This window comes from Cryptomeria japonica, chromosome 5, assembly GCF_030272615.1.
Source record: "Cryptomeria japonica chromosome 5, Sugi_1.0, whole genome shotgun sequence".
NCBI lineage: Eukaryota > Viridiplantae > Streptophyta > Pinopsida > Cupressales > Cupressaceae > Cryptomeria > Cryptomeria japonica.
This window is the reverse complement of record NC_081409.1, coordinates 641,963,006-641,974,666: the sequence shown is the minus strand read 5'-3', so window position 1 is coordinate 641,974,666 and position 11,661 is coordinate 641,963,006. Positions and strand designations below refer to the sequence as shown.

The 11,661-nt window shown below is 34.7% G+C and overlaps 2 protein-coding genes across 2 annotated transcripts; both read left to right on the top strand.

Moving 5' to 3' along the window:
* Positions 1-596: 596 nt before the first annotated feature.
* On the top strand, positions 597-1,454 carry LOC131875642 (chaperone protein dnaJ 20, chloroplastic-like). The gene has a single exon (XM_059220234.1). The coding sequence runs from the start codon at positions 789-791 to the stop codon at positions 1,314-1,316; it is 528 nt and encodes a 175-aa protein (XP_059076217.1). The 5' UTR covers positions 597-788; the 3' UTR covers positions 1,317-1,454.
* Positions 1,455-5,891: 4,437 nt separating this feature from the next.
* LOC131049765 (chaperone protein dnaJ 20, chloroplastic) lies at positions 5,892-8,147 on the top strand. Its single transcript, XM_057983832.2, has one exon. The coding sequence runs from the start codon at positions 6,132-6,134 to the stop codon at positions 6,660-6,662; it is 531 nt and encodes a 176-aa protein (XP_057839815.2). The 5' UTR covers positions 5,892-6,131; the 3' UTR covers positions 6,663-8,147.
* Positions 8,148-11,661: the final 3,514 nt, after the last annotated feature.

Sequence of the window (11,661 nt, the reverse complement as noted above, 5' to 3'; positions counted from 1 at the left end):
TCTTATGAAACGTAAATACGACATTCAAGGATCATAGTGATGAAATGGAGTAGGATATGAAGTGATTAACTATTGAAAAACTACAAACAAATAAAGTGAAAGGAAAATCTTTTTAGTTAATGAAGATTACTTTTACATCTTAAAATGCTTCTACATCATTTATTCAACATAATTGCATATTGAATTTGATCGTTTTATCCAAAAAAATTGAAGAACATGAAAATAATTTTAAAAATCAATCAATATGAACTCAATAAATACGACAAAATCTAGATCATAAAATCATACGATTATATAAAATCATTCAATAACATTAAAATCTAAAAGATACACAATTTTATTTTAAAATTCTAGGTATTGGTCGAGCGGTTGAACATACGAACTTTGATTGTTGAAAACGCGTGAGCTCAATAGAACTTACTTATTAATACGTGTCATCGTCTGATGTGTTAGTAATTCTAGAACGGTGGAAAATAATGAACTGAAGATCTAGAAAGCCCAATGTAGGATTTGTACATCGACCAAATCAATGCTGCCCGCACACCGATGGGACGTGACGACGGGGTCTATTTCTAGAATCCAGAAATTTATGCACTTCCTATCCTTCTCGGAATCGGAAACCCCCAATTTGATTTCTCTCTATATATATGCTCCAAATTGTTTATCCTCATTACTAAACCAAGTCTAGTTTCTTTCATCCAATCTATTTGCTGGAGTTTGGGTGAAACTTTGAGTTTCCATCTGCAGTTACAGGAAAATTGTTATTCGAAGCTTTCTGCAACAGATTCATGGAGTACAGTGCATCAATTAAGGGTTCACAGGCGCCCCCTCGTCTTATGATCAAGTGTGCTTCTTCTGGGATTTCACGGGTCAGAATTGGAGCGAGGCCAATGCATTCGACAAGTATTAGGGCATTTCAGTCTCAAAGTGCTTCCTTTTCTTCTTCTTCTTCACTGTATGATGTCCTCTGTGTCTCTCCTGACGTGAGTGCGCGTGATATAAAGAGCGCATATCGTAGGATGGCTCTGAAATACCATCCTGATGTCTGCCCTGCTGCAGAGAAGGAAGAGTGTAGCAGAGTATTTCTTCAAGTCCAGGAGGCTTATGAGACTCTGTCGGATCCTCTGCTCCGCCAGGATTACGATTGGAGAGTGCAGAACATGTTCACAGTAGGCGATTACGAAGGCGGACTAGGGAGTAGTGAGGTGTGGGAAGCTCAGCTGATGGAATTAATTAGAAGGAGATCGAGAAATGACTCGCCGTCATGGGGTAGCAGAATGAGAAATCGAAACCAACAGGGGGCTCATGCTTGCTGATGATTATATCGTGATTATATTTGAGTTATTTGAGAGTTTCTTGTAAATTGGATTGTAGAAAGGGGCATTTGAGCGCCTTCTACTTGTGTAAATATTATTACCTTTTTCTATTAATTTCATTCGTTCTGTGATATTAAACTAACTATTTGGGGAAAATCAATTATGTGAACTTCAATGACTTTAATATGTACATACTTAAGAGGTCATTTTTTCTATGATTTCCCTCCATTTCTTACCCTCGAAATTCTAGCAGAAGCATAGTTGCTCATAAAATGCTGGGTATGTAAAATTCTAATTGTTGCCCCGCTCTCCATGAAAATCCTGGAACAGAAAGCTTGGGAAACGCTAGAAGTAAGAATTTCCAACAGAAATGGAGTCTTCAATTGGGGAGTCTTCAATTGGGTATCATAAGGGAAAGCTAATGGGTCGTTTTTAGGAAAGCAGAATGCCCTGCTAAAATAGGTTTAAGGATATATATAGGTGGTGTTGTATGGGCACTAGGGCTCTTAGATTCTAGAACAAGATGACATCTATAAGTAGATGGACTGTAGACAAGCCATCAAATCATAGGGTTCACAAGGGACTGGAATCGCAGTTGCCTTCTAGAATTTTTTTATTAGGGGAGAGGGACCAGTAGTTGAACGGGGTCAATGTCCAATCTTACCACAAATTTATATTATACATTATAAATAAATAGATCACATGTAAATTAAAAAAATAACCAAATGTTGGTCAAAATAGACCTATACTTGAACACATAAAAACCTGTAAATGTTATATAAAAAGTACAAATATACATTCATTAACAAGCGAAATAAATAGGTTTTTGTTTGAAATAAAATATCATAACTATCCACTATAAGTGTGTCATTTAAAAAATAAGGTGCTCATTTAATAAAATAAGATACTTGCTTAAGCAAGTATTGATGTCATAGTGAAAAAATAGTATTCCTATGTGTACAACTATTGGGGTAGCAATGTATATCCATTGGAGTATTTCATATTAATAATTTGTCCTATCACAAATATAAAATGTGAGCACAAAAAATACCTTGTAATTTTCCATGAAATGAAAAAGATTTTCTAACAAGTTTTAGTGTTCAACTATTGGTCTATTTGAGTTGGATATAAGTTGTATTTTATATGATAATGTGTTTTTTCTATAACAACAAATATGTTTTTTTTATTCAACTATTGATCCATTTATGTTGGATTTACAACTTAGAGATAGCAAATATTTATGGTTACTAATATGTATTTGGTCCATTTATGTTGTAGAGAAGAAGAGGAGGGGAGGAGGGGGGGGAGGATTTTTACTCATAATATTTTATTTGAAGTATAGTTTTAATTTATTTAAGAATTTAACTATATTTTTATTTAATTCTATAGTAATTTTTATGTTTTTAACATTGAGTAAATATCTTTCAATTAATGTTAATATTATTTGAAGAGAGAAGGTAGAGGGAAAAAGAGATATATTAAGCTATAGAGAGAAAGAGAGAAAGACAAACATAGAGAAGTAGAGATATCTAAAACTAGTGATGGAAAGAGAGATAGAGAAACATGGGGATATAGATAGACATAGAGATAGGAAGAGGAGAGATAGAGATATATGAGAAGAGAAAGAGAGATAGATAAAGAATTATTGTAAGAGGAAGGGAGAGTTAGGTAGAGATAGAGAGAGGGAGAAAAATAGGTAGAGTGAGAGAGAAGAGAGGAGAGAAGGAGAAATATGTAAAGGGGAGAGAGAGATAGGTAGAGGAGAAATGTGGGGGGGGAGAGAGACGGGGGATATAGAGAGCTCAATATTTCTCTATCTTTTTATATCTCTTTGTCTCCCTTTCTATTTGTCTTTCTCTTTCCTTATCTTTGTTTGTCTCTCTCTCTCTCTCTCAACATCTTTCTACTGCTCTTTCTCCTCCTTTGTTTCATTTGTTCCCCCGCCTTCTCTCCCTCTTCCTTTCTCTTTTCTCTTTTTTGGGTTCTCTATATCTTATCTATCTCTCTCCCTTCTCTCCTTTCTTTTATCAATTTCTATTTCTATCTCTATCTCTTTATGTATTACAAACAATATTAACATCGATTAAAATATAAACTCAATATTACTCGCAATACAAGTTTATACTTTTGCAAATACCTAGTCTCTTTACAAACTTAAACATAGACCGATCATCTTGTAGGAGGATCTAGGCTTCCCTCATAGTAAAATATATAATAATGATAAAAACTCTTATCTTGATTTATTATTGAATATTTAATTTTGAACAATATTAAGTTTAACTAGCATTTTTTTATTATCTAGAAGCACCTTATTAGTATTATGATCAATTATCCATCCAATGTGATAAATACCTCCATCTAATGCATATTTCATAAAAATGATAAGGTATACAAATGAAGGTTCATTAAAAATCGTTTATCGGTATGAAAGTTTTATTAAAATATAATTGGAAAAGAAATTGATCTAAAGATTATTAGTCAGAACATGAAATATTGTTGTTATTAAGTACAAGTAATTGCATTGGAAAGGGGAGGAAAATGATCTTATTGATAAACCATCCATTGGGATTAAGAAGAGACACCATTAAATTGTCACTAATAGCACAAGGAAGGGAAAACCTAGTGTGCATCTATGAACAGTGGAAGTGCACAGTGGATAGGGCAAAGATTTCATATAGAGCAGTTTGATAACAAAGAGATTTGGGGAAATTCCAAAGTGCTTGAGAAAGTTAAACAAATTATGGTGCATTATATAGTCTTGTGACTAGAAAGAGAATTTTACTGTTTGGTCCTCTTATGGATGGTTAAGCTTTTGGCAAAAAATTTCCCATAAAAGTGGTTCCCTTAGGCAAATGAAAAAAAAAAAAATAACAAACTATAAACCTACAAATGTACAAAAATTTTAGTTGCATTTAAATCAAATTGTTGATTTGGTGTGTTCAAAGGCATTGTCATTTGATCTTTCTCTCCGTATATCCTATGTCAAGTCATATTAAAGTGATCAAACACAAAATTATAGTAATTTTCCAGCCAAGCCATATCTAGCCGATCACAGATAATAACTCCCACTCGACAAAGCTATAAGAGACAAATGGTCTTCAATGTCTTTCCATCTTCTAGCATGTTACATGTTCCACAAGAAAATGGATAAAAAAATATCAATTAAAAGAAGATAGAACTGTACTACTAATTCATGGTTTGTACATCCAAAAATTGTCTTCTCAAATCAAATGACAAAAATATTTAGTATTTATAAGTACAAACAAGCAAAATCACTCAATCTCATCCAAGTAAATATGAGTTATTTTATTGAGGTCACTTGACAATGACATAACAATGACCATCCAATCTTCATAACTATTTTCATAGCCCTTGAATTTTTGCATACCAAAATAATTCAGAATCAAAGAAGACAAGATTACAATTTGCCTAGAGCTTCATTAGATTTTATAATCAAGCCCTCAACAAAGTTGTCCTGCCAACTATGGCAGGAACTATGCTACACTACAACACTTATTTACTATTGATATTGGTCAATTCTATTTTGATTATCGATTGATTTTATAAGTAAATGCAACACGCATTTTGTTGCTTTCATATTTCAAATTGATATTAAATATCGCTCTTCTGACTTTACAAATAAGCATTGTAACATACCACAGATGTCATGGAAGGAGGTTGGTGGATGTTGTCCCTTAAATAAAATTCTATGTATTTGTCTAAGAAATAGCTTTCAATAATGTCAATAAGATGACACCACGATTCTATTTCTATTAAATTCATAGTTACCGTGAGTCATAAATCGTTGTGGTGAAAGGAAAAATGAGTGGCAAAAAATGACAAAGAAAAAATAGTTGATAAAAAAACAATGAAAGCGATGGACAGATGTACTATTCTCAATCATCTTGCATCAATAAAAATGTCGTGTTAGCAATTGATGTGCTCTAATAAATCATCAATTTTATATAATGAGACGCCTTTGATGTACTAAAAGTCTATCCATTTTTAGATCTTCTAAAATTGACACTATCATCCAATGAAAAAGTTGGTCTCGTCAACATTAGGCCCGCAACTATTCTGGGTCCAAAATGGACAAATCGTACACCATATTATTGACATGTTAGTCAATCGCAGTTGTTGTTTGCAAAATCTACGATGCAAAACATGTGACTAACTTGCATGTTATGCACACCGTACTGACATCCCAACATTAGTTTGTCTTGAAAAGTTTTAGTACCTCTTTTGGGAGTTGTTTAATGAGTTGTACGTGTAATTCCGCCAGCCACAATTATTTAATTGAAAAAATAAAAGTGTGATAATGTTTTTTAAGGTATAAATAAACTGCCGTAACCTTTAGATGAGACCTAGAAGACTGAAACTTTGCTTGGCTTACAACTTCGGTTGTTGAAGAATACAACACTTGTCTCGCCCAAGACAAACGGAGTTATTGATATTTAGTCCATGATGTCGTGTCACCATTTGACGTGTGAAAAAATCCAAATGGGATTTAAAAATCAAATTGACCATCTACAAAGCCCAGGGTTTCTAGATTGATGAAAACAATGTTCCCTGCACACAGGTGGGACGTGACGGCGGGGTAGACGGATTCAGGGGCACCTTCTAATTAGGCCCATCGTAACCTTCTCTGAAACCCCCAATTTTATTTATGTCTATATATACGGTCCAAATTGTTTATCCTCACCACTAAACCAAGTCTTGTTTCGTTGATCCAATCTATTGGGAGTTTGGGAATACTATTGAATTTACAGGCAAATTGTTATTGCTGATCAATTCTAAGCTTTGTAGAACAGATTCATGGAGTACAGTGCTTCAATTAAGGGTTTACAGGCACCTCGTCTTATGAGCAAGTGTGCTTCTTCTGGAATTTCACAGGTCAGAATTGGAGCCAGGCGAAAGCATTCGACAAGTATTAGGGCATTTCAGTCTCAAAGTGCTTCCTTTTCTTCATCATCATCATCATCATTGTATGATGTTCTCTGTATCTCTCCTGACGTGAGTGCGCGTGATGTAAAGAATGCATACCGTCGGATGGCTCTTAAATACCATCCAGATATCTGCCCTGCTGCAGAGAAAGAAGAATGTAGCAGATTATTTCTTAAAGTTCAGGAGGCTTACGAGACTCTGTCAGATCCTCTGCTCCGCCAGGATTACGATTGGAGACTGCAGAACATGTTCACAGTAGGCGAGTACCAAGGCAGATTAGAGAGTAGTCATGTGTGGGAAGCTCAGCTGATGGAATTAATTAGAAGGAAATCGGGAAATAACTCTTCGTCATGGGGTAGCGGAATGAGAAGACGAAACCAACAGGGAACTTATGCTTGCTGATGATTACGGTGGATTATTTGAGAGTTTATTGTAAATTGGATTGCAAAATAGGGTGTTTGAGCACCTTCTAGTTGTGTAAATATTACTACTTTCCTGTTAATTTCATACGTTATGTGATATTCAACTAGCAATTTGGGGATAAAGAATGATACTTAGACACCATATGAGGACTTTTAAACAGAACTATCGTAAAATGAATATTATCAATTTTTTCTCCAAATTTGTGGATGTCAAATTCACCAATTTCGTGGATGTCAAAATTCACCAATTTTTTCCCTTGATAGGTAGAACAAAGGATCGCAATTCAACATCAAATTCTACAATAAAACGTAGTAGACAGATTTTGTCCATATTTTCACTTTTCTCATGTCAAAATGTCTTCGAATTGAAACGAGATCATGTTCAAGGCCTCAATTTCTAAATTTAAAACTGAATCTGAGCTCAGAGCAATTGAAATGGTGTTGCCTATAAGCCATGGCATAGTCGGATGCCTTCATTGTACCCTCATAGAGTTGTTTCCCTTCTGCAGGGATCTTAAAGCACATAGTCCTTCCACGAGGCAAACTACTCCACACCCACCTTATCCTCACATGCCAGAATTGTTATTGTGTATGCCAAGTGCGCCAATATTAAGGATACACAAAAAGTGTTTGACAAAATGTTTAACCTAAACGCAGCTTCATGGACTGCTATAATATTGAGATATGCGCACATTGGATGTTTGGGTTAAGCTCTGCAGCTCTTTCATCAGATGCCAGAACAAAATTCTGTTTCGTTGACTTCACTGCCAAATTTACAATTTACAGTTGTGAAGCCAAATTTGATCACTTTGGTCAGTTTTCTCTCTGCATATGTTAGCTTGGAAGCACTGGAACGTAGCAAGGAAATTTATGGACGAATAATTAGAGGCGGATATGAATTCGACTCCCTTGTGGAAAATAGGTTTACAAAAACATGGTAGCATTGAGGAAGCATGCAAAATGTCTGACAAAATGCTTACCCCAGATGTGACCTTGTTCAATGTTAGGATTTGGTTTAGCTCTCAGATAAGAACAGCAGCTGGTGTCATAACATAGTCAAGACTAAGTTGCAGAGCAGCGGTATGGACTTTTACTCCTGATGAAAAAACATGTTTAAGAAGTCCTACTATACAAAATCTATGGGAGGTGTAAGTTTTAGGGCGTGGAGTAATCAGGTACTTAAACACACGCATGGCGGTATCGAAATACAGAGCAGGGAGGTACCCCAATTCACATGGCTATTAAACAAATGAAGAGGACTGCTTTTATTTTAAATAAACGAGTCTCCATCGTCACGCTCCTTGAATCAAGGTCTTTTTGGTGTCCTAATAGACAGCTCTAAAATTTACATGTTCTACCAATATTATCATAGTTGTGATAATATTTGTAAATTTAATATTTAATATTTTTATTATGTTGAAGACTTTTTTAATATGAATTGAGGCAAGTTAATTCTAGTGATTAATGATTGATATCATCATTGTCACTACGATGCAAGACAAACATTTCTTAGTTTTTGATTTTCACTATTTTTCATTCGTCATTTTTTATCGTTCATTTAGCAAAATGTGATATATTTTTGACCTATTTGTAACTACATAGCAGAAATAAAAATACAATCTTAAATTAAAAAATTCCATACTTTATTATTAACTTCAACAACGTATACTATTAGTGTTGGAGATATGAAGTCCAACAATCATTCTATCTTTCCCTCCACTTGTCTCTTGACCATTCACATTTTGGATGAGGCAATTATGTTTATTTATTTGGTGTAAACTATTGTTGTAAAAACAAAGATTATAAAGATTTTTTCCCTACTTCAAAGTGGATGTAGCTTTTATGGTGAACAAAATTTGGTGTTATTTGTCTGTAATTGTTTGTCTTTTGTTTATTTCTGATTTTGCATTTACATTTGTTTGCACTTCATAATTTACAATTGGTATCAAAGCTTGGTGGTGAAGCTGGTTGGAAATCAGTGAAGAATTTTCAAAATAATGGAGGCAGCAAATAAATGGAAGATAAAGAAATTCTCAGTGCAGAATTTTGGGCTATGGAAATTGCAGATGGAATCACCATTGATTAAGCATGATCTCTCATTCGCACTAGAAAAGAAAGCCAACAAGCCAAATTCCATGATTAATGAGGAGTGGGAGAAATTGGACAAGAAAGCAAGAATCACAATCTCCTTTCTTTGCCCAGCAATGTTCTCTTCAACGTTTTAGTTGAGAAGACATCAAAGGAATTATGGGACAAACTTTCTACCATGTATGAAATGGCTTCAACTTCAAATAAGGTTTTCATTATGAAGAAATTGTATAATTTAAAAATGAAGGAAAGAGGGATCATGTCAAACCACCTCAATGAATTTAATACTTTGGTCGACCAATTGATTTCAGTGGGTATAAATTTGGATAATGAAATTATGTTATTGTGCTCTCTATCAAACAATTTGGGAAGGAGTAGTGATGGTAATCAACACTTTAGTGGCTGCTAAGAACAAATTCAACAATTTCAATATCCTTCTTCACTTCTTTCACTGATGCTTTGACATTTGAAATTTTCAAATACTAGAAATCGAATCTAAGAAGTCACATGTTGTTGTTGGGATGCTCTAACCTCTAATGCTAAATGCTGAAAAATAAAGGGAGCAACAAATAGAATCAAAGACAGTTTATGTTGATCAGATTTAACATATTACATATTGTGAGAGTGTCGACTCTTCTGTGCTAAGAACTATTACATTTTACTGACTCATTACAAGCTTTCACACACTTAAAACTTTACATTCTTCTTACAACTTTGTTGCTCACTCATTAGATAAATAAGACAAAGTTCCCTGTTTCAAACTATCATTTTTGTTGCCACAGTCAATACATCTTCTACACACTTCTTCTCTTTTTCTTTTTATATATTAAAAGTAGTCTCCTTCACATCGTATATGACCAACAAAAGAGAGGGAAGAACAAACATCAAATCATATTTAATTTTGCATTTAATCTGCACCATATGAGTGTCACAATAGGTAAATTTGTTGTCCAAAACTTCCTTTAGATATGTCCTATCTGCAACTAATGGTGAATAAGATAAGCTGGAGATTTTAAAAATTGTCATGGTTGAAATGATGGATAGGCTGGAGGAGTACAATCATATCTTGCCAAAATCTGTTTTCAATGCTCTTATTTAATGTTGAGAGATATGCTTGCAAACTAGAGGGTATGGAGGACATGAGTTGACAGAAGCAGCTAACAAGTACTAATGTGCATATGGAGGATGCAGATTGATGGTGGAGGTAGTTGGGATTATTTCCAACATCTCCTTCATCCTAGAGAAGATCCCACTCTCACATGACCAACAACAGTAACATTCCTCCTACAATCATCTTATATTGGTGCTACAAACAATGAAGGAAACTATCAGTTTGGGGTATGTAGTGTTGAAAATTCTATTCCGTAGCCTACAAAGGTTCCTTAAATTTCTGAATATAGAGAATATGGAGAATTGAATTTTCCAAAAGAGCAGCATTTCATTCCATGCAGTCATCATATGCCTTGTAATAATAATTCGTAGGCTAAGGAAAGTATGAGGAATTTTTGCAGGAGAAAGGGCATGATCTTATTTCTACACAGGTGCTACATGTTCCAAATCCCACGTAGGATATTAGCAGAGGTTTGAATAATATTTGTCAAGCAGCCAACAATAACGTTTCTATGCTGCCATTGGCAACATGACAAGAACAAAGGAACATTGAAATCCAAGGTATGCACTTAGAGCCACGAGAAATAAGGCAACACGGTTATAGTTCTCACATAGAGGTAGAGAAAATGCGTAAAAAATCAACCTATGATATGGTTTAGGTGAGTCATTTGAAATGTTGCTACTGATAACACTAGTTTGCAAACTGTTAATAATAATGTTTGGGGGAAAATTAGTAACTAGTCCTGAATAACTCACAGAGCCAAGACTCTGAGTTGGGGAGGCCCACTCGAGAATGTAGACCTCTAGTAAAAACATTTCATTCCGAGTTAGTGATGTTTGATCATGATTACGAATTGATGATGTCTGATCAAGCAAAGCCAGTGACCTTTAAAGCTACGTGTAATGAACCCAATAGTGCAAAATGGATAGAGGCGATCCAAGAAGAGATGCACTCTCTTATGGAAAACAATACTTGGGATTTGGTGAAGCTGTTGCTCTTTGGTACGTTTGTCCTCGATGACAAGAAAGTAAAAAAAAGGAAGCTCTGTTTTTAATAAGCATGTGGTTATTTATTTAAAATGTCCTTCTCATGGGCCAGTTTAGTGACACGGACACTTTGACTTGGCTGACGTGTTATGTGTTTAAAACATCTCTCTCTCGAGCCAGACGGGTGACACGGATGCAGTGAATAACCTGACTTGGCATTTATTGAAACAGCATCTTTGGTTTAAATCATGTTTAATTTATCTACGGACAAACAACATATACTTCAAAATACATTTTTGTGACCGACAGGTTAAAAGGTTTTCCAGAGATGTTTTGAGTTTCATTTTACTTTTGAACTTGTTTGGCGTCCGTCACAAACCCTAACGCCATGAGAGACGCAGCCGCCGCTAAGGAGCTCGAATCAGTTTGTTCAGTTACAAAGAATGAAGCAAAAATGGTCTTAACCGGGAGCTTAATGGTTGGCTGGTTAGTTTGTTTGGTTAAGTTTGCGTTTAACAGGTATTTTTCTTGATCACATGATTAAAAGATTCAGATTTTTGTTTTGAATCAGGTTTTTTTTTTTTTTAGTTATGCAAAATGAAAATAAGGAAAATGTTCATGCTTTATTTTTGTTTTTCATGATTGGGAAATCAAGCATCTTCAGTTTCTTCTCTTTCCGTTGCACAGTTAAAAACAGTTATTCGTTTTTCAGTTTGCAATTCCTGTAAGTTATTGGTAGCCCTATACGTGGGTTATTCTGGAAGAACATGTGGTGTTTTGTTTGGGTATAAAAC

Coding starts and splice junctions, on each gene's coding strand:
- LOC131875642 (XM_059220234.1), top strand. CDS start 789: ATGGAGTACAGTGCATCAATTAAGGGTTCACAGGCGCCCCCTCGTCTT.
- LOC131049765 (XM_057983832.2), top strand. CDS start 6,132: ATGGAGTACAGTGCTTCAATTAAGGGTTTACAGGCACCTCGTCTTATG.